This window comes from Aspergillus fijiensis (genome assembly GCF_003184825.1).
Source record: "Aspergillus fijiensis CBS 313.89 unplaced genomic scaffold BO72scaffold_6, whole genome shotgun sequence".
NCBI lineage: Eukaryota > Fungi > Ascomycota > Eurotiomycetes > Eurotiales > Aspergillaceae > Aspergillus > Aspergillus fijiensis.
The window spans coordinates 49,544-76,051 of NW_024468982.1; the positions used below are offsets into that span (position 1 = coordinate 49,544).

Below are 26,508 nucleotides of genomic sequence, written 5' to 3' on the forward strand. Positions count from 1 at the left end.
TTTAGCATGGAACTATCGATTCGAGGTCGAGTCTAAGTGGACGCCAGCCTGCTGGATGTTCCCAGTTCCTGCGCTGATGGAGTATTTTGTCTCCTGGGTTTTTCGAACAGTCAGAGAGATAAGCCAAAGGGATGATTTGAGACTGACTTCGTACTGTACAGTCAGTCTTGGTCCCTTTGGCGATAATTATACCGAGTACGAGAAGCCCGTCGCCGACATGAGCGAACAGTGTGACCGGCCATTGTTTTATTAATCTGTTTAATCTTAGCTAACAAATGCTCCCGGGAATTGCCGTCATTCCTTTGGATACATTTTCCACGCTGGCTACTTCTTAGTCACTGACCGGCCTCACTAACTAATTAACTAATCGCAGACTTATCAGTCTGCTTAAAGTTAAGGTAACTTACAGCTTATGGTTAGTCGGAATGTCGTTCATCTTCACCGATCAACTCTTTTGAAAGAAAAAAAAAAGCTGCGACTGGAAGATAGGCCGTCATACTACTCTGAGCATTCGAGCAGAGTTCTGACAGACTTGACACAGGCACAGACACCGACACAGACCTGACAGGGGACTGACTGACTGGGCAGGACCAGGACTACCTTACCTTAGTTCACTACTACGTACTGTACTGCCTGCACTAGAGAGAGAGAGAGCACTGACTAGTAGGCGCTCCCCTCCCTCCCTTCCTCACCCTCCCTCCTTCTTCTCCAGCCGCGGCGGCGGCGGCGGCGCAGGCGCAAGAGCGAACGGTCATGCGTGCACATACTCGTACTTAGTAGATCGATCCATCCATCAACGCTGCTCGGTCTCACCACAACGCGGGAAAGGAAAAAGAATAAGGCTTCAAAAGAAGAAATTATTCTTATTACTTCCCTCTGTCACTACACCCGCCTTGAGGCTTGTCCAGAAAACTTGGAAACTTGCCGCCTTTATCGGTGCTTAGTGAATTTGACTTTCTTCTTTTCCCACCAGCCTTGACCCTCTACAACAATAATAATACGACAACAACAATCTGCCGCAGTCTGGCGAAATCCCGACTTGCATCTTCAGGTCACAGGTTGTTGCTCTTCTACGCCGTTCTCTTCTCGTCTTCATATCCTTACGGTTTTTCTGCTCGCTGCGACTGACTTCTACCGTCCTACTCCTTTTCTTCTCCTCTTTTGTTGGAACACGGCGGCTCTCCCTTCGAACGGCAATCCCCACCCCACGGTGTCCCAGCACCTTAGCACACCGTACACAACGTCCGTGTGTCCTTGGAAACTCGATATCACCGCCCACACCCCGGTTGTCGATCGCCCACCAGCCGAGCCAAGCTGCGGTTTTCCACTTGCTCTTTTCGCAACACAACTTCTTAGGAAATTCCGACCACCACTTTTCCTTCTCAACTTCTCACTACCAATATGGCGGGTATCTTTCGAACGATCTATGACTGGCTTTTGAGGATGTTCTGGTAAGTGGGCCGTCGCCGCCCCCCCCCTCCCCGACTAAGTAAATCGGTTTATCCCCGGAGATGGTCCCTCCATCCTGCGGCCCGTCCCCCGCCGAGAAGGCATAGGATGATTTGCTAAGATCACTTGTATATGATGCCTCTGTAGGGCAACAGAGATGGATGTCACCATGATTGGGCTCCAAAATGCAGGAAAGTCTTCTTTGTTGCGTGTTCTTGCGGTATGTCTTGGCCATCATGATCCAGCCGAAACTATCGCTAATCACATTCACAGGGCGGCGAGTTCACTGTAGAGTAAGTCCGACCGCATCAGGCCTGGCTCAAAGATGGCGCAGAGTCAGCCGATCGCTAATGCACACTGGTAGTTCGATCCCCACCATTGGGTTCAACACAAAGCGTGTCCAAAAAGGACATGTGACTCTGAAGTGGTGGGTGCCCTGCTCTGGTATCGAGCTATCGCATAAGTCGTCAGTGTTGCGGCTAATATTCAGTGCAGCTGGGATCTGGGGGGCCAGCCGCGATTCCGACCGATGTGGGAGCGGTATTGTCGAGGCGTTAATGCGATCGTGTAAAGCATCCTTCTCTCCTGGACGTCAACGTCAGGCGATGGACGTCACTGACTCCCACCATTTAGTTACATTGTGGATGCGGCAGATCGCGCCGCTCTGCCAGTCGCGACGGAAGAGCTGCATGACCTGATGAAAAAGTCCACGCTCGATGGGATCCCCCTCCTCGTGCTGGGGAATAAATCGGATCTCCCCAATAAGTTGTCGGTGGATGATCTGATCGAAGCGATGGACCTGAAATCCATTACCCACCGGGAGGTGAGCTGCTATGGTATCAGCGCAAAAGAAGAAACCAACCTCGATGCAGTTCTGCATTGGTTAATCGCCCGTGCCAGCCGGTAGAGGTGACTGATCCAAGGATGGCACCTGAGAAAAATGAGCGAGTGATCGGACCCTCATCGCCCTTCTATTCTTCATCTCGTCCGCGAGATTGGAGATCGTAGACTGCAGCCGTTGTTCGCGGCTGGCGGCCTAGTTGTAACGATGTGAACGTTTTTTGTGAGCCAGGCACATTGTTCGAATTCTAGCGAAGCTTTCTGTTTCATGGATGTTATGTTAATGAGATAGTCTTTGGAGTTGTTGCCGCATATCTTGCATGTAATCTATCATCATATCGAAGAGAGCAGACCATCGATCGAGAAGACCGGTGCGGTGACCGGCCCACCCCAACTCCAGAAAGAGATCTGAGGTGGAGAATGTGTGTGGTGCGTAAGAGATGTAGAATCTGGTGATGCGCCTCGGTTTGATCCAAGTATAGAAGGTTGATTCAAGTATAGAAGGGAAAGATGTAGAGAGCGCCGTCAGTCGCGCACTTCACTGCGCCAGGCACATTGCAATAACCGGAACATCGGCACTTGTTGATTCAAGGGCATGGCATTCTTCTTATTTAGAACATTTAGGAGAATGTTGATCGAGGGGAAATGAGGGAGAAGGGGGGGGAGGGAAGGAAAGAAACAACAACAGGGCAAACCAAACAAAAAAAGGTCAGACACACACGCACGCACACAGACCAAGTGATGCGTTGGCATTGCAGCTGCGAAGACGGGAACTAAGCAAGCCCTTTTCATGTCTTTCCAGCAAATCCTAGCCCCCGCCAACAGGGTCCAGCGAAGGTTCAGTGGCCCTTGTGCGTTTGCGCGCTGTCATCGCACGGCACTTCCAGTGATTAGGATGTGGGTGATTCATAATGGGGTGGGGGTGGTTAGTTAGTAGTATTCTTTGAAGTTGTGTTCGTTAGCTACCTAGTATAGAGTAGTCATCATTCAGAATTGACTGGAATAGAGTAGTCCCCTCTCATTTGAGCTATAATGATCAATATGGTGAGTGACTAAGCTTAGGAGTATTTACACTGGATTAAGCATGGACTTGTATGTAGTGAGCGTCGCTGTATCGGTCTAATTCTTCCTCTTCGCCCGCCGCGTTGTAGAACGGCTGCCAACTACAAATCCCTACCGGTATACCGGGATTTGGAATGGCACACGGAGTAGATGCCAGTAATTCCTTTGGGCCCAACAAACTCGGTAAAATCACTGACTGCACTGCCACTTGGGTGCATAAAAGCTTCTTCCATATTCCGTAAAGTGGCATTCACTTTATTGACACTACAGTACTGTACGTTGCAGAACGTCGGCGTAAATACTGCTATGGATCCCATTGCTCTGGTTTCTGCTCTGGTCTGCCTTGCGGTGGATGATATCATGCCGAGACAGCACCGCCTCAAAAAAGTGTGTTGGAGGTTTCCGTCCACGGTACGGAGTAGTGCGAATCGAACGGGTAATATACTCGTGGAACCGGGATCACGAGAGGTAAGCTTGAGAGAGTAAGCTCGTGATGTGATGTTGACTTGAACTTGTAGTTGTTCTGCCATGCAACTGGGAATCTTTGTTTCCATCCGACCGTTGATTGCGGGTGGCGGTCATCCGAGGTATCCGATGCCATGCTAGAAAACTGTACTGGACATAGTAAGGTATGGCAAGCAGGCACCAAAATTGATTTCGAATGAGGTCGAATAAGGTGTGAAGAAGGGCGAAAGGATCAAGGATTATTAGTGTGAAGGTGAGGAGAGATGGATCTAGTCTAGAATGAATAAGACGGACTTCATTGTAGCTTTTAGTGTGTACAAAATTATGCAGTTGTTGGTCCCCACATGCGGTGATGAGGTGTGGCTGGATCTATGGTGCATACATATAAGTTACGATAAGGTACAGTACCAGTAGCATACGGCGGTCGTTGGGAGCAACGATGACTTCATTACTCAGGGTGCTCTTGCGAAAAGGAAAAATCTCGATGGGACTCGAATTGATTCAATTTCACAGTCGATGATGCTACCATTCAATCTCTGACTTATTCATGTTTCAATTATGGAAAGGCCAAGAAGAGGAGGAACCTGACTAGTTCTAACTTCTCCAAGAGTATCCCCCCAGCCATCCTGAAAACAGTTGATAAGTTCCAATTCCTTACACTAAACGGAGGAACCCACTTCTTTTAGCCACAGGCCACAGCCCTACCCAATAGACTAGTTAAACCACTTACTCTTACTAGCCGTGCAGTTCCTTTCACTCAACTTTTGGCTGCTGCCTTCTGGTACCCGCCCCAAGAAGAACTTCTTCACTCACTCAACTCACTTCTCACTCTCTTCTTCTCTCCCTTTACATTGTTCCTGGCCCAAGTTTCTTTGCTTGCCCAAACCTCTCTCAAACCCGTTTGATTCGACATCAATTCATCTTAACTCATCTTGCACTCGTTTCGTCAGTTCTCTACGCCTGCTGATCGACGTCATCCTCCGCCGCCTTCCCCAGAGTATCGCCTCGCATCGAGAGGTTCAGCCACCATGGGTGTCCTGCTACGTCGAGATTGGTATGTAAACTCAACACACCATGGTATCGGCTACATTCACATCTTATGGATGTACGCCATGGATCCACAAGATTTTCTTAAAATTCCTAACAACTATCTAGCCGGGAGACATATAATGGCTATGTCTGCGATGGCAATAGCTGGTACGATTGGGGTCGATGGATCGCCTTCGCTGTCATTGTTGGAGTAGCTTTACTTGTCTTCTTCCTCTTCGCGTATGTTGTCCCTAACCCCTTGTGCAAGAACAAGTCAGAAGACTAATTGTTTTGGCAGTTGTTTCAATGCTCGCCGTCGGCGCAGACAAGGCCTTCGTCCTCATCCCGGCACCGCATGGCTTGCGGGCCCTCCGCCGACCTTTCAGCAATCGCAGCAACAGCAACAGCCTGGACAACCGTACTACGCAGACCCCTACTACCAGCCTGCCCCGCCGCCGCAATACTCTCCTCATCCTCAGTATGGCTACTTCGGGGGCCAGCAGCAAACGGGCATTGAACTGCAACAGCCACAGAATGCCTACCACAATGGTGGCGAACGTGTATATCAACCCCCGCCGGGTCCTCCTCCGGCCTCCAAGGTCTAATCCCACCTGCCTTTGCTTTTCAACCAACGAAATGAAACACTATGTCTATTCTCAAGGAGTCTCTTGATCGGCCGTTTAAATAATCGTCCAGTCGGTTGGTTTCCGTCGCGCCACTGGAATATGTCGCCCTTCACCTCGCGACCAACTCGAGGAGAGGCTGTTACGAGCAAAATGTGTGACGGGACTCATGAGTATCTTTGTGTTGTATTCCCTATTCCCTACTCGTATTTTAATGACTTTGTCGGGGGTGTTGACCTATGGTTTCTTTTTTTTCTTTCTTTCTTTTTTCTTGTCACTATTGGGAGCCTGGTTTGCATGACGTTTCGATACCTTCCATTGCACCTATTATTTTTATTTGTGTCATACGGTCCTCCTGCTTCTTCGCCGTGGCATGTCTCCTACACCAATATCGCTTCATATCTAATGCATATAAATGAACCCCTGAGAGACCATGTGTTGCGCAGTGGATCTGGAATCCATTCAAGATAGCCCGGTCGATTTTGCCGATGCTGCCTATCTTGTCCATTTCTGGGAACTTATTTTGGTTTGGGAGTTCAAGGGGAGAGAGAACAAGAGGGCACCGCAGGCCATGCATGGGTTAGGCAGCCGAGTTCTGCCATTGCTCTGCCTTGGGGTCTCCCCCGCGCTTCACAATCATACTTCCTAGTTTCTGATTCGAAGTCTGAAGAAACTCGATCAGCTCAAGACAGGGTTATACTAGGTAATCTCCTTTTGTATTGTAGTTTTTATAAGGTACGTAGACTGTTAGTCAGTATGATGGTAATTTACCAAAGTACTTGAGTACATGATGCCACGGAGGTTCAGTGGGCCCTGCGACTGCCAATGAGGGGGTTTCACCTTCGTTTCGATCGACACTGGTGGAGTGCGACCGAGGAAGGGGGGAAACGACAGTTTCAAGTGCAGGTCAGTCGAGTTAGTTGACTTTATGAGTACTTAGTGATAAGGGCGAGATGGGGCCGCAAATACGAGGTTTGTGATGTTTGATCGGTTGATGGTTGATGGTTGTTCTCTCCGCACTCAATGGAACGCCGATCTCTGAACTGAAGTTCTTTCCTTTCTCTCTTTCGTTCCGCTTCATCCAACTCCTCTCCCTGCCTCCTCCTCCTCCTCCCTTCTCTTCTTCTCCTTCGTTTTGGCTTCTAATCATCTTCCCCCCGGTCGCTTAGGGACTTCCTAGCGGCGCCTTTCGTTCTATCCGGCTCCCTACTTCCCAATCCTGGAAAGGGAACCATTGCCTTGCAGGTGCCTAAAAGTCTACATCTGATCGTTCCTTTCTCTCCTTCCCCCTAAAGGCAGTGAGTGCTCTTTGAGCGCACGCACAACACTCAAAACAAAGATCATTATCCATCCATCCAGTCTTTATTACACTGTCGCGTCAATCGGGCCATTGTGCGAATACAGGTTTTGCATATCCGGTGCCCTTTTGAAACACACCATTCGATTCCACCTTGCGCAAATCCGGCATCGCGTAAAGTCGCAAACCGAGTCACTCATTGCACCCAGACCGAAGGAGTGGATGGACACATGAACAACGCATACATTCATTCATACTCTTCGGCATTGTTGCTATTTCCGACCCCAATCACTCCGAAACGACGCCCACGATCGCTATCTGGGTCGATACCGCTCCTTTTGTTATCATCACGCTGCAAATTACATGATCGCATCCGACGTGTCAGGAACACGCTTACAAAACAGACTCTATAACTTTGACCGTTCACATTCGTTTTACCCGGTCCTTGAACAAGAGTGGGGTGTTTTTGGATAGACTAGCGGCAAGGTTAGAGCACACGGACTGCCAGGGCCATAATAATGAGTCCGGTGGATACGGTCCCCGCCCCATTGTGGGCGCGAGATATAGTCAGCGATCTCAAGTCTGCCTCTTCTACCTTCTCGAGTTGGGATAGTTGCATGTCCAAGGCTTACTGCAAGTATGTTATATGAACACAGTACAATACTTCCAGAAACTGACCAGAGTTCTTAGGTGGCCTGTCATTGCTGCTATCATCGTCGGCGGGCTGATTGTTCTGTCCGTCATTGCGTGTATTGTCAACTGTCTATGCTGCGGTATTCAATGCTGCAAAGGATGTTGCGGATGTTGTTCAATGTGCTGTCCGTCGCCTCGAAACAGGCAACGCAAGGCTAAGCACTTGGACGATCCGTACCCACCCCCAGATATGCCGGGGGCTATGCCAGGGACTATGCCGCCTCCGATGCCAGTAAAGTCTCCATATCAAGCTCCGCAGCCGCCGCCCGTGTATCGGGGAACGGAAGTCGCTCGCTTTGATGCCCCGACGAGCCCTGCAGGGTCGAAGTTCAACGAGGATGCGTTGCCTGCCATGCCCAGCTGGGATAATGCTGTGACCAAGAGGGTGGAAGATACTGGCCCCCATGTGGAGGCAGTCGAGTTGGAGTCTATGAATCATGTCAGTCGCGAGCCTCGTCGGATGCCGTCTGCGCCTAGAATGAATGGGGGAGGGGTGGGTGGTGGAGGCTACATGGGCCCTCCGCCGGTTAGAGCTGGTACTCCTGGTCAATATCCTATTCGGACCGGCACGCCTGGTCAATATCCTGCTAGAACCGGCACGCCTGGTCAATATCCCATTCGGACCGGCACGCCCGGGCAATACCCAGAGAGGACGGGCACTCCTGGTCATCACCTTGACAGAACAGACATTCCTGGCCACTACCCCGAGCCTCAAGACTACAATGCGCAAACCCCGCATGGGTACGATGCTCAGAACACATACGGGTACAACCACAATGGCCCCAGATCGCCTCCTCCCATTTCTCCATACGATGAGCAGCCTTACAATCATGGCTTCCCCCATGAAGAACGGTATCATACGATGTCACCGGCTCCAACCTACACCACGCAGCCCGCTCATGCACCAGCGGAGCATTCGCAGCCTTATTACATGCCATCGGAAACCCCACTCCCTCCATATATGCCAATGGACCGAACACGATCTCCGGCTCCCGCCCTCTCATCGGCCATGAATGCCCCTCGGCCCGTACCGTACCGCCAACCTTCCCCGGCGATCAGTCAATACATACCTTACCAGGGAGTCTCCCCGGTCACACCTCCCTCACCACCGTCTTTCGCTGCCGCGCCGACTCCTCACGAAGCTAGTGACCCGGGCAGGCCCCCGAGTCTCCTGCAGAGCGGACGGAGGCCGGTGCCCAACTCTTACCGGGACGTGTAAAACTTCGTTATGACCCCGGATTGATACCCGCCTGTGTTTTGAAATTCATTTCAAGAATTCCTGATGACCCTAAATGTCGAAGCCATTATCACGCAAATCAACATGACCTGAACAGATTTAGGTAGAACGAGGAGCTACCATGATATCTGAAACCCTCTAGACAAGCCCATCCCCCCACGCAAGCAGTCAAGGCCGAGTTTCACGCTGAACAGTGACTCAGCCCTGCGCTGCGTATCTGCTTCTTGCATTCCTCTTTGGCTATTAGAGGGCCCTTGCTCTTTCTTGTCATCGGAATGCCACACTATAAGCCCCCCTCTCATTTCGCCCGTGCATGACCTTGTATATACCTTCCCTTGTATCATACTTGGTCCGATGTGGCCCGCCAGGACAGAATCCTGCATGATGTATGTTTGATCTCTATGATTGTCAATTTGATGAAGTGGGATGGCTACTGCCGTACCATCCTGTGTCCTGCCTTAACATTTGATCTTCTATGGTTCGGCGAGTTAGGAGTCCAAAGCCACAGACATACCTGGGCCCATGCTATCTCTTGGATGTCCCGTCCTCGCTACGGTATCTCGTAATACATGCCAAGGTAACCATTCCCACATCTGGCTAGCCACCGAGTAAATGTCATCCAACTACAGAGTACCGCAAACCTAAATCCCCTGTGATACACACGGTATAGTCGAATAACATGCGGAGACAAACTCCATCCGCAAAATAAGTTGACTGGGTATTGGGATGTGAACCCCCGTAAAAATACACTTCTATTTTGCGCCTGGACTCAAAATAAAAGGGTCCTTTCAGCTTTTTTACTTCCCAATTCCTTAGACTCCTACCTCGCTTTTGGTCTATAGGGTGAAATCAAACTCCTTGAACGCCTCCTTGAAGGCCACCGCATCGGCCTCCTCCTGCTCCTGCGACTGGACATCCTTGCGCCAGTCGATTCGCTTCTCCAACTCCATCAACTTGGCCATGACCCGGCGGCCGAATTGGAGATCGAACCGGAACTCCGGGCCGAGGGGGAGGAGGATTGTTTTGTCGGTGCCGGTGGTTGTGGTTGTGGTTGTTTTTTCGTTGGGTTCTGGGTTTTCTGCTGGGTTGTTGTTGTTGTTGTTTTGTTTGTCTGAGTCAGCAGGAGAGGGACTCCAGATCCAGACCCGGAAGAAGTCGCCGGGCTCGCTGCTGGGGTCCGCGGTGGCGGTTGGGGCTTCGAAGCGCGGGTATTTGAGGTTCTCGGCCTCGACCTTGAAGGCGGCCTCGACGAGGCCCCGCTGGATGAGGGCCGCCGGCACGGGCAGGAACTGCCAGTGCACGTGGATGCCGTTCCCGCGGCTGACCTCCCAGGTGACAGCGCCGAGGGCGCCGGCGGCGCGGCGCTGGAGCATGGCGTGCAGCGCGGTGCGGTAGCGGGTCATCTCGGCGTAGGTGGCGCGGCGGGAGGAGTCGTCGGTGATGGCGGGCAGGGTCGGGGTGTGCGTGAAGGGGATGATGAGCATGTGGCCGGGGAAGTTGAGGTCATGCTGGGCGAAGGTGCGGGCGGTGGGGAGTGGGCCCTTGGCGGTGGTCAGGTAGCTCTCTTCGCCAATGGAGGTGATGAGGTGGGTGGCGATGTTGGGGTTGGAGAGGCAGAAGAAGCATTGGTCCGGGCCGGGGGGTGGCAGGCCGCCGTGGTTGCGGGCCCGTTTGCGGGGCCGGTGCTCGTGCTGCTGGTTGTGGCTCTGGTCGAAGCGTTGGAAGCTGTCGTGTTGGCTGTCGAGGGGCTTGCGTTTGAGGTGGGCGGGTGCGGGGAAGGGGGAGGCGGTTGCGCCGGCGGGAACGGTGAGCGGCGCGGCGGCTTTCGGGTCCAGCGTGAAGGCGTACATCCATTTCTGTTTGCTAGCCTTGCGGTAGGAGGCCAGGCTGATAAAGCGGGTCAGTGGCTTGGTGTCCGGGTTGTCGTCCTCGGAGGTGGGGAGGTGGAAGAAGGGTTCGCGCTCGAAGAAGAAGTCCGGCGTCGAGGTGAGGTGGTAGCGCGGTTTGAGCGTCGCGCAGAGGTCGGAGATGCATTGGACTTCGTCCGGGGGCGCCGTCGTCGCGGCTTCTTCGGGGAAGGGTGCCGTGGAGCCCGTGCGGATTCCCTTGGGCCATTGGTTGGTGATGAGGATGTCGGCGGAGTGCGCGCCATGGAGGGTACGGGCGTCGGATTCGGTGTAACTGGGTTGGTAATTGTCGGAGGAGGCCTGGTTGTCTGTCGAAAGCTTGCCCCCCAGGGTGACGATGCGGATGCCCTCGGCGGTCTTCAGGGTGCCGCGGCGGCCCAGAAAGTACAGGTTAGGGCAGACTTCATCGTTGGCCTCGATCGCCTCGATCACTCGCGTGGGAAGTGGCCGGCTGCCCAGGGAGAAGTATGTTGGAAGGGGTACGGCGATGCTACCTGAGAGCAGGGCCGAGATCTGCTCCAACTCATGCTCCGTCGAGCAGTCGCCGAAGAGGTCTCCAACGATGATGGCGAAGGAGAAATTCTGCTTGACATGTAGCTTCGCAAGTTTGGTGAAGACGTCTTGGAGCTCACAGTTGACACCTCCGATGACGACTCTGGGGGCTGTTAGTGATTAAGTGACAGGACTGTGGCTGGCGCACTCACATCTTGGAAGCCATGTTGCGATTCGATACTATGATGCAAGAATCGAGGCTGGCGCAATTGGAGTCGCACTGGACTCAGTCAGGGTTCTATGGACTCCAGCCTTTTGTGATCTGTGATTTGCGCAATGAGAGTCGGAGAAGTATGGTGGTTGTGTTGTTCAAATGTTACCACAATCCCGTAATGAATCCAATCGACTATTGTAGATTGAATTGAATTAAATGGAATGAAGCCTGGAGCTGAGACTGGGCTGGATCGCCAAAAATGGAGCGGCAGGAAGCTTGGGCCCACTGCGGCCCACGTGATAGGCCTTGCCAGTTGTTAACCCCGGCGCTAAAAGAGACAATCTCCGCACCCGGAACAAGGTTGCTGCGGCACCGATGAATTTTTTTGTCTATACGGCAAAGAGGGGCGGTGATGGAACCAGTCCCCCATTAATTTGATATTGTTAACTTCATATACACAGCGGCGCTGCTTATTTCAGTCACCATCATACGTCAGGATGGTAGCAGCGTCGTCTTCTTCGCGGTCAAAGCCCGTGAAGCGGGTCAAGGGAGGGACAGAGACAACAAAGTCGCATCGATTCGAACCGTTTTCGCAGCGCGTCGCAAAGCTCAAGATCGATCCCATCCATCGCGTGCGCCGCCCCAGCTTTGGTGAAGAAGGCGACGAGACCTCCTCATACTTCCGTTCGGCCTTCGATCACTGGGTCGAGTTGAACCTGTCCGAGAATTTCGTACAATTCGCTCGTCGAGTCAACCCGCTGTGCGAGAGTCTGGCCCAGATCCTGTACCATGAGGACAAGATTATGAACCTGCTGGTGGAGTTCATCGAGAAGAGGGATCAGTTGTCGATAGAGCCACTATTGGCTCTTCTTGCCCAATTTGCACGAGATCTGGGTGTACGCTTCGAGAAGCACTTCGCCACGGCCGTCACCCTCGTCGCATCCGTTGCAGCCACCCACACTGACGTCGAAGTTGTCGAATGGAGCTTCAGCTGCTTGGCATGGATCTTCAAGTTCCTTTCGCGACTTTTGGTCCCAGACCTCCGGCAGCTGTTGGGCATCATGACTCCCTATCTCGGCAAAGAACGACAAAAGACACATGTTGCCCGATTCGCCGCCGAGTCCATGTCCTTCCTTATCCGCAAGGCGGGTCTGGTCTATTACAAGAATCCTACTCCCCTTCAACGTGCGGTCTCGTTCCTACTGGAGGATCTGCGTCAAGCAGCTGGTGACGACAAGAATGTCGATATCTACAAGGACGGACTTATGGCCATGTTCTCCGACGCCATCAAGGGTGTCAAGAATGGCATTCACTCTAACGGAACTGATATCCTGACTTGCATTCTGGAACATATCTGCAACGGTGATGATCTACAAAGCAGTCTGGCGTTAGACGTCACTTGCGGATTGCTTATCAACATAATGCACAATACGACGGCCGAGACCTATGAACCCATCCTGGATACCGTCCGCTCTTACATCGAATCATCCTGCTCCAAGACCGACAAGCAACATGCGAACGCATGCTGTCGCTTGATATTCCAGTGTATCGCCACTCGCAAGGGTTCTCGAGTCAAGGTCTGGAAGCCTGTTCATAACATCCTCCTTCGTCTGCTCAAGAAGGCTGCAGAAGCGCCGGAGGCGTACGCTGAGGCTGCCCCGCAGCTTCTGACTGCTGTCGCATATGCACTTCAAGTCTCTCCAATGGACGAGATGTTGCCATACATGCGTTCACTCATGGATGCTGTGACCAACGACAAACTTTCATCCTTCTTCCTGCCGTTTTGTGCTACCTTCTCGGAGTGGGGTCCCGAGAGATTTCACAGCGTCGTTCTGCCTTATTTCCAGAAATTCGTGAACACATTGTGGCAGGAGCACGAGCATGAGCTCTGCCTGGCCTTGTTGCGACTGAACCAGGCTGGCTGCATTACATCAGAAGCCTCGAAGCCTGGTTACATTACCTGCCCTGCAATGTGGAAATCCCGTGTCAAGGAAACACTAAGCAAGCCCACACACAATGCTACCGAACTGAGCCTTGTCAACGCATATTCTAAGCTTCCGAATGCGATGTCTTTGTCAACGGAACCAACTTTGTTGCCTGATATGGTACAAACCTTGCACGGTCATCTGCTTCGCACCTTGAAGAAGAACAAGAAGAATGTGGATACGTCTGCGACAACCAAATTCTACTTGGGCCAAGGCTTCAAGGCATATGTGGAACTTGCCTTGCAGTCCGAGAAACTCGACCGCTCTCTCTGGAAGCAGATCAGCGCAGTAGCCGCAACGTACTCTCGTCTTCCGGTGTTCCTCGAAGCGACGCTGGCCTATCTCTCGGCTCTGAACGGAGACATCGACCTCGATGACTCCGCTGTCGAAGACTTTGCGGATGTGCTCATTACAAATCTCAACGGCCCGTCCCAGAAACTCAGGTTATTGTCTTTGAAGATCCTTAGAGAACTGGTCCAAGCGTTGGGCGACGATGCTGAGATGGTCTCTCTGGCCATTGAGATTGAAGAGAGTCAGTTGACGCTTCATAGCCATAGAGTTTTGGCAATGCAAGTGCGTAAACTTGCTCTAGCTTATCCACAGGTGGTCCCCCGCAGGTGGATGGCTAGGTTGATTCCCAACTTTTGTTTTGGACTCTTTTCCAAGAAGATGACTCCGTTGTGGGACGATTCTGCGGAGGCCTTGAAATCAATGAGCGAGAATCCCGAGGGCGAGAAGATCATTTCGGATCTTGCCATGAAGTGGCTTCTCGAACGGGGCTCTTTGGACACGAGCGCGGATGAGCAAGAGGAAGAAACCCCTGACTACCGGTCTGGGTATTTCCAGTGCTTTAACGCGGCCAGGATTGAAGATATATCCGCTAAATACTTCCAAGGCCCTGAGCAACCCGGTTCATTGCTAGAGGACGAGTACAGCAAGGATCATACCTTTACGGATGCACTACCAGCTTCTCCCCGAACCCATGCTCTTCGTGTTCTGAACGCCATACCTAACATCGCAGAGAAACGATTCCGCCAAATCGCGCCCTTGTTTCTCCAGTGGGCTTCGCGTGATGACGACGAGAGTCCCTCGGACGAAGACTTCATCCCCTGGGGTTTCCTCGATCGTCTGGCATTCCTCAGGCTTCTTGGCCAATTCGTCAATCCTCGTGTTCTATACAGGGCTCCTGAGATCCATGATGCTATTTTGGGATTGCTTTGCCATGGTAACTCTGACATTCAAAAATGTGCACTCAAAGCTCTTTTTACTTGGAAGTCACCAAGTATAGCCCCCTACCAAGAGAATCTTATGAATATCATGGATGAAAACCGCTTTAGGGATGAGCTTTCTGTGTTCGTTCGCGTTGGTGGTGAAGATAGCTTGATCGAGGAAGCACACCGGCCTGAGCTCGTTCCTGTTCTCCTCCGTGTATTGTATGGTCGTATGATCTCGAAGGCCGGCGCGACTTCTAGCCAGGCAGGGCAAACGGGGCGGAGAAAGGCTATCTTGAGAACCTTGTCACAGCTACCTGATAAGGAATTCGAGGTCTTCATGCAAGTCTCCTTCGGTCCTCTTAGCGATGTCAGTCATGTCCGCGATGGTCAAATTGAGCAGCAAGCTTTCGAGCAATCCCTGGCTAGTCCGAGGAAGCAAACGGGTCTACTGAAGATGATTGAAACTGTCTTCGAAACACTTCAAAACCGAATGGTCCCCTATGCGGAGAGATCCATGAACGTGGTGCTTTATTGTCTTGTGCGAGCATGCAGGGAGCTTGAGAAGGCGCAGACGGCGTCAGCTGCAGACTCGCAAGAAGAACGGCAGCTGACAGTGCTGCGTAATATTCGCTACACGTGCATACGCTGTCTCGACCTCATCTTTGCCATGTCTCTCGACACTGACTGGTCGTCTTACGTTCGCATCATTTTTGACGAGGTGATTAATTCGAGACTGGAAGGTTTCGCCATTGAAACCGCTCAGGGTGTATCCGGTCTCCTCAAGCTCTTCCATACCTGGGCTACTTCCCCGAAATCGTCATTCTATCTCACCAAATTCAACGATGCCTTGTTGACGAAGGTGGTGGATATCCTTGGTGTCGACTCCGCACGAGATGAAGTCAAGGCTTTCGTCATGGATGAGGTATTGAATCCCTTGATCGGGCTGGCCACCGGAAAGACGCTTCAGGATAACGAGACCATGAGTGATATTCCTGCGGACGAAATTAGGTCCCAGGTTTTGGGTCCTTATATTGAGCATATTCTGTCTCATTTGGCTCAGCTCCTCAAACGTGGCCCCTCCCGTACTTTGCTCGTCTCGGGTGTTCAAACTCTTTCTCTCATCTCGCCCTGCGTCGAATCTTCGAAGGAGACATACAGCCTCATCAGCATCACTACCTATCTTCTCCGCCAACCCCCCGACAGAGTCTCCCCTAAAACGAAATCCGGCCTCCTGCGCTCCTTGGAGCATTTCCTACCCTTATTCAACACCCAGGAGGATCTTGAGCTCACCAAGGCCGTTTTTGAGGCTATCTCGTCCCTTTTCGATTACTTCCGGGACGATGCGAACAGAGAGGTTCTGTCCAGAGTCTTCACGGCGTTTGCCACCCACGACTCTGATCTTACCAAGGTTGCTAGTCTCTGTGAGGACTTGAACTCCATCTCTAGAAAGAAGCTGGAAGTCGATTACGAACGCCGACTGCAAGCTTTCAGAGAAATCAACGACAATTTGTGGGACAAGCTTGACGCTAAGCAGTGGCGCCCGCTGCTCTACAACGTGTTGTATCAAGTCAAAGACGAGGAAGAACTCGCGATCCGAACGAGTGCTGCTTTCGGCCTGAAGCGATTCATGGAGCGAGCCATTCTTCCCAATGACCAAGACGAAATGGAAGTGCTTGTAATCGATATCTTGTTCCCTGCTTTGCAGGCCGGTGTTCGCCAGAAGTCAGAGCTTATCCGCGCCGAATTTGTGGCTGCGCTCGGATATTTCATCAAGCTGAACCCTGAACGCCCAACCGTGAAAGACATGCATGTCTTGCTTGTGGGTGACGATGAAGAAGCCTCGTTCTTCAACAATGTCCTGCACATCCAACAACATCGTCGTCTGCGTGCACTGCGCCGTTTGGCAGGCGAAGCAGCCAAGGGCAATCTCCAGGCGTCCAACATTAGCACCATCTTCATTCCTCTCAATGAACACTTTGTGTTTGACGAAGAGGTCGATGAGGCGGCTCACAACTTGACCGCCGAGGCTGTGAATACCATTGGCACTCTGGCAGAATCTTTGGAGTGGCCCCAGTTCCGTGCCATCTTCCGGAGATATCGTGGCTACATGCAAAGCAAGTCGGAATTGGAGAAGAGCATTTTGAGACTTCTTGGTAAGATGTCTGACTCGTTGACCAACGCCATGAAACAGCATAAAGCTATCAAGGATGCTGCTCAGAGTGGGATGGACGGTCTTGAGACGTCAGAGCCGACCTCCACTCTCGCACGAACCATCCCTTCAACCGCAAAGGTTGCGAACGAGCTTACTTCTAATTTCATCCCTCAGTTGACCAACTTCATTCACCACAAGGATGAAGCGCAGATGAGTCTACGTCTGCCAGCTGCGGTCACGACCATCAAGCTTTTGAAGTTGCTGCCTGAGGAAGACATGGCCATCCGTTTGCCCCCAGTTCTTCTGGATGTTTGCAGCATTCTTAAGAGTAAGGCTCAGGATTCACGAGACACTGCTAGAAAGACACTGAATGAGATTGCGCTCCTGCTGGGTCCTAGTTACCTCAGATACATCCTGAAGGAACTGCGTACCACTTTGACCAAGGGCTATCAGCGTCACGTGCTTTCATTCACTGTTCACTCTATACTCGTCGGTACGACAGACGTGTTCAAACAGGGCGATCTGGACGACTGCCTGACAGAACTGGGCTCTATTATCATGGACGACACGTTTGGCGCTGTGGGCCAGGAGAAGGAGGCAGAAGAGTATGTGAGCAAGATGACGGAAGTCAAGAGCAGCAAGAGCTACGATTCGATGGAGCTCTTAGCAAAGAATGCTACTGTTCCCAACCTTGCCAGGCTCCTCCGACCTCTGCAATCGCTTCTTCTGGAGAAGCTCAACTCCAACATTATCAGGAAAGTCGACGAGCTACTGCGAAGAATTGGCGTGGGTCTTTTGAGGAACCCTGGAGTGGAAAGTCGCGACATCCTGATGTTCTGCTACGAAATCATCAAGGAGACGTACAAAGGACCCATTCAAGCGGAGAACAAGACAGTCAAATCGGCACAGGAAGAAAATCTGTTGATTGACCTCAAGTTCCACAAGCGAAGCGACAAGAAAGGAAGCACGACTTCTTATCTTTACAAGTTGACGCGCTTCTCTCTCGATGTCCTGCGTACTGTCTTGAACAAGTACAATTCCTTGCTCACGCCCGGAAATCTGGCTGGGTTCATTCCTGTCATCGGCGATTCACTGGTCCAGGCACATGAGGAAGTTAAGACTTCAGCTCTCCGCTTGTTGTCGACAATCATCAAGCTTCCGATTCCGGAAATTGATGCCAATCATCACGTGTATATCACAGAAGCTGTCAAGGTCGTCAAGGAGGCACCGAGCACCAATACGGAGGCTGCGCAAGCGTCCTTGAAACTGATTACGGCAATGCTACGAGAACGGAAGAGCACCAAAATCAGGGACGGTCACCTTGCCTATCTCCTCCAACGTCTCAACTCAGATATTGAGGAGCCTGACCGTCAAGGTATAGCCTTCAACTTCGTCCGTGCAGTGATGTCTCGCAAGTTTGTGGTGCCTGAAATGTATGAACTGGCTGATAGCATCGCTACCATGATGGTCACCAACCAGACCCGCGCCGCTCGTGATTTAGCACGGGGCACGTACGTCCACTTCTTGATTGAATACCCGCAAGCCAAGAACAGATGGACCAAACAGCTTAGTTTCTTGGCCAAGAACCTGGAATATAAGCATCAAGAAGGGCGCCAATCAGTCATGGAGGCCATTCACTTGTTGCTGTCTAAGACGGGCGATGAGCTGGCTCAAGACATTGTCAGCACGTTCTTCCTGCCCATTGTCATTGTGATGTCGAATGACGATGCGCCTGAGTGCAGGGAGATGGCTGGTCACCTACTGGGCGAGTTGTACTCCAGGGCCGATAGGGAACAGATGAAGACTATGCTTACGCCTCTACACTCGTGGCTAGAACAGACGGAAAACATGCTCTTGAACAGCACTGGCCTACAGGCCATGAGAATCTACTTCGAAGTCGAGGCGACGGAGAAAGACAAGGAGGCTCGATTTGTTCTGGATATCTTGCCGTCCATCATGCAGCCAGTCCTCAAAGCCGACGATAATGAGAATTGGCAGACGCTGTACTTCGCTCTTCAACTTTTCTCGAAGCTCTGCAAGACCGTCCCCGCTCTGGCGCTTTCCCCGGAGCGTGCGCCGATCTGGGCTGCCGTCCGCGAGAGTCTCTTCTACACCCACGCCTGGGTCAAAACCTGTGCCTCGAATCTGGTTGGCACATGGTTCGCGGATCTGGCACGCTTTAACGCCACCAATGGCTACGCGTCAATCCCGCTGGCTGGTTCCACGGGGTTGTCCCTCGACAAAGATGCTATGTTGCAGCTGATCCGTGCCAGCTTGCGCTGTCTCCACACCCCGGCAGTCAGCGAGGAGCTTGCCATGCAATCCGTCCGCGATCTTATTTTCCTGGGTCGCTGCTGCGCTCAGAACGGGTTGGAGTTCACGCGGTCGGGTGGCAAGGACGCAGAGTCGGACGCTAGTGACAGCGAGCACGAAGATGACGAGGAGGAAGCCCAGCGGTCGTCCTCTTCCAAGTTGAAGCCTGCCATTCGGTATATCTTCGAGCAGACGTCTTCCATTCTCCGCCGAGAACTTATCACCACACGGGCGGAGTCCTTGATTCCCAAGACCGCTGCCATCGGTCTTCTCGCTTCGCTGTGCCGCCATCTCGAGGTTGACCAGCTCAGTGGATCTCTCGCGGTCATCCTGCTCCCTCTCCAGCACATGACGGACAACACCATCCCGGCGCCCCGCTCCTCGGACGAGGCGTTCCGCGAGTCGTACAAATCCCTGGTGGCCAACTGCCACGAAGTGCTCGATATTCTGCAGAAGAAGCTCGGTACCACCGAGTTCGTGAAGCAGATGGGCGAAGTCCAGGATGCAATCAAGGAGCGACGTGAAGGCAGACGCGTTAAGCGACGCATCGAGGCGGTTGCCGAACCCGAGAGATACGAGAAGGACAAGAGGAGGAGGAACGACCGCAAGCGCGAGAAGCGCAAGGAACGAGGAGCCGAGCACCGCGGCAAGAGACGTGGTTGGTAAGAGGAGTGGGTGATTTGCTAAGCGAATTGTTTCCTTTTTCTCATCTTCTGGAGCTGTCATATAAAAAGTCCACGGCGTTGACGGAGAGGATAGGAGATCTCTTTTTTTCGTTCTAGTATATTATATTACATGATTTCTTTCCTTCTTTGCTTGCATCATCTTCCGAGTCCAGCCTCAAAGTAAGTATGTAGAGCAGAGTGTCACTGCACCTGAACCTCCCCAAAATTCTATCCACAGAAGCAAGTAGCCCAACCCAAACACGTCCATGACAGACAAGGATCCAAAACGCCTCTAGCACCACGCTCCACGCTTTGCGGAATACTTCCAGCAGAATTTCACAACCCCAACTTTTCTTTTTCCCCCTTTCAGTTGATCATACAGCACAACCTCAGCCCGGAAAAAAAATCAAGCAATCCGACCCTGCACCTGCCCAGCCTCCCCACCCTTGTTCTTTCCATCCGCAGCCTCCGCCTCCTTCACCTCCCCATTCTCCCAGAACTCCATATCCCCATTGGTGTACCCGCGCATCAGCTTGTCCCCCTGACGCGCCAGGATATCCTCGAGGGTGCTCTTCTCGTCGAAGAAGATGTTCAGGTGGTCGGCGATGACGTGCCGGTTGCTGCAGGTGGGGCACTGGATCAGCACGGTGCCGCGGTGGTAGCCGTGCTTGGACATGCGGTGCGACGACCGCCCGCCGCACGGCTTGCAGGTGAAGGTGATCTGGTAGGCGGGCTCCTGCTCGCGGCGGAGGCGGTTCTGCTCCGCGTGCGCCGCGTCGGTGGCGGCGTCGCCGTGGCGGTCGGTGAGGGTGTTGGTGTTGCTTTCGTTGGTGCTGGTATTGCTCTCCTCGGTGGTGGCGGTGGGATCTGGTTGGCTGGTGGTGGTGGTGGAGTTGTGGCGCGCGGAGAGGAGTGCGGTGGTTTTAGTTGTGGTTCTTGTGGTTGCGAGTGGGCAGGGAGAGGTGAGGTGGGTGAATGTGCGCGATGATGCTGATGCTGATATGGATGAAAATGAGGATGCGGGTGTGAGAAAAGTGGCGCTTGCGCTGGCGCTGGCGTTGGCGCTGGCGTTGGAGATGGTTGCTGCGCGGGGGTGGGAGCGCTGGGTGAGGGCGCGGAGGCCGTGGGAGAGGGATTGGATTGAGCGCATTGTTGTCTGTTTGGCGTTGAAAGGTATTGAGAGAGGGAGGTGGTATAGATTTAGTGAAGGACAATCGAAGAAAGAAAGAAAAAAAAAGATTGGAGTGAATACCTCCAAAGGTTGTAGAAAGCGGGAGAATGACGGAGTTTCCGCGCCGCGGAGTTTACATCGGAGATAAGTTTTTCCAGGCCCCTCGGCGGGTCTTTCCCCTGCTCGTCACTTTACTTTACTTGACTTGACTTGACTGACTTTACTGTACAATACTATCTATCTATCCATTCTCATATCTCATTTCCTCGAGCTTGATTTGCTCGCAAATCACCTTGATGTGTTAACCTGCTTTGACTATACCCTTGTTCTTCTCCAGCGCTAACTTGGGCATCTGGATGATCCCCTCTCGCCACTCTCGCTAGCTACTTTTCTCCGTTCCCTAAGGCACTCACTCTGTCTCCTCTCGGAATCTTATCCAAATCTTATCCACGCCGGAGCTTTGCCCCGCGCATGCCAACGCCCGAGTATACAACGTCAGTCAAATTGAGATGGCCATGAGAGCACGACAGCGGATTCGCGCTCCGCGAAGGGTGAGTTGACATTTTTTTGATTATTATTATGTTCCTCTCGTATCTCTGTCGTCTATTATCTCAAGTCAAGAGTAATCTCTCGCGCGGAACAAGTGGTCAGTAGCAGGTGGCGATCAACGACCGACTCCGCCGTGACAACTTGACCTCCAGCCATACCCACCCGACATCTTCGCTGACTGGAAGAAATATAGGGCCTCACAGCGAATAAAGGCGACGATTTTGAGACGAATTGGGCCGACCTCTCGACCTCGTTGAAGAAGATCCACACCAAAGATGCCTCCAACCTCTCTTTCGAGCAACTGTATCGCAACTCCTATAATATCGTCCTGATGATGCGCGGGGAGGACCTCTACGAACGAATCAAGAAATTGGAACAAGACTGGCTCGACGATGAGGTCAAGACCCGGGTGACGGCGGCAATCTCGTCCAGCCTGCTGCTCGCGAAAGAGCTTGCGGAGGTGCAAGATCAGGCCAATGAGCGTCGGGAGGCCGGGGAGAGGTTTCTGGCCGCCATGAGGGAGGCCTTTGAGGACCATCAGCTGTGCATGGGTATGATCACGGACGTGCTCATGTATATGGTATGTTTCAAATATTGAGATCGGACGGAAGGCTTGACTATTGGTAGCTGACCTTTCTGGGCTCTAGGATCGAGTCATGTCGACCGACCACCGCAAGCCGTCGATTTACGCGGCAGCCATGGCACTATTCCGAGACCATGTATTACGGTCGCCGATCCGATCGGATGCCAAGACGACGGTAGTGGATGTGCTCGAGTCGACCATCCTTTTCATGATCCAGCTCGAACGGTCCGGGCAGATCATCGACCGCCCATTGATCAGCCATTGCGTCACCATGCTGGAAGGACTATACGAGACAATCACCGAGGAGGAGTCGTCGAAGCTCTACCTGACCTTATTCGAGCCGGCGTTCCTGGACGCAAGCAAAAGGTTTTACCAGGCGGAAGGACGACGCTTGCTGGAGACGGGCGATGCCGCGACATTCTGTAAGGTTGCCACAGACCGCCTCGCCGAAGAGACGGAGCGGTGCATGTACACCCTCGCATCATCCACCGCGCCGAAGATCAAGGAGGTTCTGGATCGAGAACTGATCAAGAATAATATCGCGGAAGTGGTCAATCTAGAAGGCACGGGGGTCCGGCAGATGCTCGACAATGATCGCCTGGATAGCTTGCGGAGTATCTATGTGCTGAGCGCACGAGTCGATCCGAAGAAGTCCCCTCTCACAACGGCGGTCCAGAAGCGCATCGTGGAAATGGGCAAGGAGATCAACGCTGGGGCAGTCGAATTGGCACAAACACCGGCAGAGCCTAAGAAACCGGCAGACAAGGGCGAAAAAGCAAAGAAGCCGGCCGAGAAGGAGAAACCGGTCAACCAGCAGACGGCTGCCGCTATCAAATGGGTGGACGACATTCTGGGTTTGAAGAAGAAGTTCGATAACATCTGGGAGGACTCGTTCCAATCGGACCATGTCATGCAGAGTGCGATTACTACCAGTTTCTCGGAATTCATCAACTCGGAATCGCGCAGCTCGGAGTACCTGTCTCTGTTCTTCGATGAGAATCTGAAGAAGGGCATCAAGGGGAAAACAGAAACAGAGGTTGATTCGTTGCTGGACAACGGCATCACGCTGCTTCGCTATGTCAAAGACAAAGACATGTTCGAGGCGTACTACAAGAAACATCTTTCCCGTCGTCTGCTCATGAAGCGCTCGGTAAGCATGGACGCGGAGCGGCAGATGATCTCGAAGATGAAATTGGAGGTTGGCAATCAGTTCACACAGCGCTTGGAAGCGATGTTCAAGGACATGACGATCTCGGAGGATCTGACGGCCAGCTACAAAGAGCACGCCAAGAAGACTGGTGACCCCAACACGAAGCGCATCGACCTGGACATCAACGTCCTCACTAGCACTATGTGGCCCATGGAGATCATGGCCAGTGCCACCCGTGATAACGTGCAACTGGGCTGCATCTACCCGAAAGAAGTAGAGAGCGTCAAACAGAGCTTCGAGCAGTATTACTTGGGCAAACACAGCGGGCGCAAGCTCTCATGGCAGCCCACCATGGGCACTGCGGACATCCGTCTAGAGTTCCCGCGATCGAACGGCAAGATTCAAAGACACGAGCTCAACGTTTCCACATACGCCATGGTCATCTTGCTTTTGTTTAACGATGTGCCCACGGGCGAATTCTTGACCTACACCGATATCAAAGAGCGCACGCGGATTACCGACCATGACCTCATTCGCAACCTGCAAGCACTTGCGGTGGCGCAGAAGACCCGGGTCCTGCGCAAAGAGCCGATGAGCAGAGATGTCAAACCCACGGACAAGTTCTTCTTCAACAACGACTTCCAGAGCCCATTCTTGAAGGTCCGCATCGGCGTCGTGAGCGGCAGTGCCAACAAGGTCGAGAGTCAGGATCAGCGGAAGGAGACGGAGAAGAAGATGAGCGAAGAGCGTGGCGCCAGCATCGAGGCCGCTATTGTGCGGATCATGAAGTAAGTTTGCACTGCATCGCAAGCCATTATTCCATCAAGGTGGTGCTAATCTTCTGGGACAGGCAACGCAAATCCTTAACCCATTCCAAACTCATGACGGAAGTCCTGAGTCAGCTGTCTGCGCGGTTTGTGCCCGATGTCAACATGATCAAGAAGCGCATCGAGAGCTTGATTGACCGCGAGTATTTGGAGCGTGTTGAGGAAGATCCTCCCACGTACGGATACGTCGCATGATTGGAATGATCTTTGAATGTTGGTTTTTTTTTTCTTCTTGTGGGTTTTAGTTATCGCCATCGAAGCGAATTGAGAGCAGGGAACGAAATGGGTCTTGAGCTTAGCGTTGAGGGCGCAAAGGCGAACCATATAGACTTTTTTCTGTCTTGTTGCATTTCCACCGGCAGGGGGTTCTGCTTTTGTTTAATGCATTTTCTGGGTTTGGTTTGAAGGTTGTAGGCGTGGTGGGATTGAGCCTGAGCCTGAGCCTGAGCCTGAGCCTGAGCCTGAGCCTGAGCCTGAGCCTGAGCCTTAGGAATTGTTCAGTCCAAGAATGGTCAGACATATGAAATGAAGTCTGTCACTTGTGCAGTGCAGTATACACTGTCGTATGCAGTAAATGTAGAAGCGATGTATGCAGTAGGTATCATCGGGAAACATAACAACAATCAACGAAAAGAAGCTCGCAACGCCACCATGCACCATGCACCATGCAACCATGCACATTGGTATACAACCATGTCCCGAGCCCGAACCTTGCCAACAGTCCAACATAACATACAAAGAAGCTCATCCTGACCTCCTCCTTGGCCCCATCTCACATCCCCAGCCTCAGAACCCAAGACTAAAGAACCTCCACCTCGCCCCTGCGCCACGCATCCCTGACCCCCTCCCACCTGACCGCCCAAACATCCCCCATCCGCATCGCCGTGCCGCCCACCACCTCCTCCTCGACCCCATCCCCCGGCGGCACCACCACCCGCACCTCCTCCACCAAACACCGCACAAACACCACCTCCCGCACCTCCGGCCCCTGCACCATACTCGTCCCGCCGGCGTTATCATCCAACCGGCGCAGCTGCGGCGGGAACGACCCCAGGAACGCGTCCCCGTAGTGCTTGGCCAGGAGGTGCTGATGCGCGACCAGGAACCTCACCTCGGGGGCCGAGAGAGGCGGGTGCGGGGCTTCTTGGCCCACGGTGGGGATGGAGTCCTCGGGGCGGAGGTCGTGCTCTGCCGTTTGGGATTGCGATTGGGTTTGTTGGGTGGTGGGCGGCGAGATGCGGAGGAGGTAGTGCATGCTGTGTTTTGTGAGTTTGGAGAGACGCTGCCGGAGGAGGCTGCGGAGGGTGTATTGGGTGCGGGAGAGGTCGGTTTGGAGAATTGAGAGGGTGAGGTTTATTGTGGTGTTGGTGTTGGTGGTGGTGGTTTGGAGGTTTGTGGTGGTGCTGGTGCTGGGGAGGGGGTCGGCGGAGGTTGCGGCTAGGTCTTCGATTGTTTCGATCTGGAATTTGGTATTGTCAATGGGGTTGTATACTGGATACAGGACTAAGACTGAGTCTGGTGGGGGACGGGGAGTGCGAAGGCAGAATAGGTACCTGTCGTCGAACGCGGTCCATCATGCGGTCCATCAAGGGCCCCGGCCAGGGAAGCAGCTCCGAGACGCCGCGCTCGGCCACCCAGAACCGCGTCAGCAATTGGTGGTCCAGCGCCGTGGACTCCGGGGTGGTCGGGTCGTGGCGGTCCACGGAGGCGAGAATGTCGTCGATGTCCATGGCGGTCGGTGCATTGACTCTCCGCTGAGGGTCGTTGGTGTCAAATGGTTGAATCGTGACTAATTATGGGCAGGAGCAGAAGAAAGAGAGGGGCGGAGCGGAGGCGGAATCTCCGAGTCAAAGAGATCACCGCCCCGCTTGTGGATGCCTCAGGCTATAGTTCCACCCTAGTACTCAGTAAAGGCCCCGAGTGATCACCATGGTACTCAGGGATCTACTCTCTCTACTCTATCTACTCCGTACGACTCAAAAATAATGTAGAAGTAATTCGTTTCTTCATTCCAACAAAGGAAATCTGTCTCTAATCTTCAACTCCCCCCTCCATTAATGGCCGGGCCAATAGCCGACCAACGCTTCATCTATGTACAGCTGCACTGGCAGCCTCCGTCAATCACTTATTAGTCTGACTCCGAATGCTTCATCCAAACCAAGTCAGCGCCGTGTCGACGAGGCCGCCGCGCACAACAAATATTATCGTCTGGCAAGACGAGCCGTACATCGATATATACTTCGTACGGCGAGCAGTGTGACACTCCCTCGGGATTGTACAGGGAACCGGGAGGATGATTAAAGACGGTAAAGGAAAATAGGAGAAAAGTCTTCGAAAAGGAAATTGCCGGACGGCGAGGTATCATCGGTGGAGGGAAGTCCCTCGGATGCAGATAAGATTCATCCTGAGGGTGCCTCGTTCAAAACAAACATAGGAAAAGGTCCGAAGGGAGTGATCAGTGAGAGGGATGTCGGTTCAAATAAGTCGTGATTGGGAGGTATTCTGTGTCGTGTTCGAGGGTAAAATTATCACTGTAGGTATGAGAACGAACCGAGTAAGGAAGGTCGAAGCTTGGGGTGTCATCAAAAGTG

The 26,508-nt window shown here is 52.7% G+C and overlaps 8 protein-coding genes across 8 annotated transcripts; 5 read left to right on the forward strand and 3 right to left on the reverse strand.

Annotated features, from left to right (window-relative positions):
* Window positions 1-1,401: 1,401 nt before the first annotated feature.
* On the forward strand, window positions 1,402-2,356 carry BO72DRAFT_369824 (ADP-ribosylation factor-like protein; the record flags this gene model as incomplete). Its single annotated transcript, XM_040940933.1, has 5 exons — window positions 1,402-1,451; window positions 1,597-1,673; window positions 1,786-1,876; window positions 1,945-2,016; window positions 2,083-2,356. 5 exons carry the CDS (start codon window positions 1,402-1,404, stop codon window positions 2,354-2,356), a joined length of 564 nt encoding a protein of 187 aa, XP_040805056.1.
* Window positions 2,357-4,600: 2,244 nt separating this feature from the next.
* On the forward strand, window positions 4,601-5,598 carry BO72DRAFT_237107 (resistance to Congo red protein). The gene is made up of 3 exons (XM_040939899.1): window positions 4,601-4,870; window positions 4,972-5,085; window positions 5,144-5,598. The coding sequence occupies exons 1-3, from the start codon at window positions 4,845-4,847 to the stop codon at window positions 5,448-5,450; spliced, it is 447 nt and encodes a 148-aa protein (XP_040805057.1). The 5' UTR covers window positions 4,601-4,844; the 3' UTR covers window positions 5,451-5,598.
* Window positions 5,599-7,283: 1,685 nt separating this feature from the next.
* Window positions 7,284-8,677, forward strand: BO72DRAFT_465493 (uncharacterized protein; the record flags this gene model as incomplete). Its single annotated transcript, XM_040946717.1, has 3 exons — window positions 7,284-7,402; window positions 7,456-8,033; window positions 8,145-8,677. The coding sequence occupies 3 exons, from the start codon at window positions 7,284-7,286 to the stop codon at window positions 8,675-8,677; spliced, it is 1,230 nt and encodes a 409-aa protein (XP_040805058.1).
* Window positions 8,678-9,399: 722 nt separating this feature from the next.
* Window positions 9,400-11,516, reverse strand: BO72DRAFT_524526 (CwfJ domain protein). Its single transcript, XM_040949882.1, has 2 exons — window positions 11,307-11,516; window positions 9,400-11,257 (listed from the first exon to the last, which is right to left on the reverse strand). The coding sequence occupies exons 1-2, from the start codon at window positions 11,318-11,320 to the stop codon at window positions 9,532-9,534; spliced, it is 1,740 nt and encodes a 579-aa protein (XP_040805059.1). The 5' UTR covers window positions 11,321-11,516; the 3' UTR covers window positions 9,400-9,531.
* Window positions 11,517-11,750: 234 nt separating this feature from the next.
* BO72DRAFT_444599 (putative HEAT repeat protein (DRIM)) lies at window positions 11,751-19,720 on the forward strand. Its single transcript, XM_040943856.1, has one exon. It carries the CDS (start codon window positions 11,806-11,808, stop codon window positions 19,636-19,638), a length of 7,833 nt encoding a protein of 2,610 aa, XP_040805060.1. The 5' UTR covers window positions 11,751-11,805; the 3' UTR covers window positions 19,639-19,720.
* On the reverse strand, window positions 19,651-20,887 carry BO72DRAFT_444600 (DNL-type zinc finger protein). The gene has a single exon (XM_040943857.1). The coding sequence runs from the start codon at window positions 20,785-20,787 to the stop codon at window positions 20,044-20,046; it is 744 nt and encodes a 247-aa protein (XP_040805061.1). The 5' UTR covers window positions 20,788-20,887; the 3' UTR covers window positions 19,651-20,043.
* Window positions 20,888-21,234: 347 nt separating this feature from the next.
* BO72DRAFT_237315 (cullin family protein) lies at window positions 21,235-24,439 on the forward strand. The gene is made up of 4 exons (XM_040939900.1): window positions 21,235-21,359; window positions 21,551-21,937; window positions 22,005-23,878; window positions 23,941-24,439. Exons 1-4 carry the CDS (start codon window positions 21,318-21,320, stop codon window positions 24,110-24,112), a joined length of 2,475 nt encoding a protein of 824 aa, XP_040805062.1. The 5' UTR covers window positions 21,235-21,317; the 3' UTR covers window positions 24,113-24,439.
* On the reverse strand, window positions 24,345-25,731 carry sld5 (putative GINS DNA replication complex subunit Sld5). The gene is made up of 2 exons (XM_040947785.1): window positions 25,471-25,731; window positions 24,345-25,376 (listed from the first exon to the last, which is right to left on the reverse strand). The coding sequence occupies exons 1-2, from the start codon at window positions 25,645-25,647 to the stop codon at window positions 24,717-24,719; spliced, it is 837 nt and encodes a 278-aa protein (XP_040805063.1). The 5' UTR covers window positions 25,648-25,731; the 3' UTR covers window positions 24,345-24,716.
* Window positions 25,732-26,508: the final 777 nt, after the last annotated feature.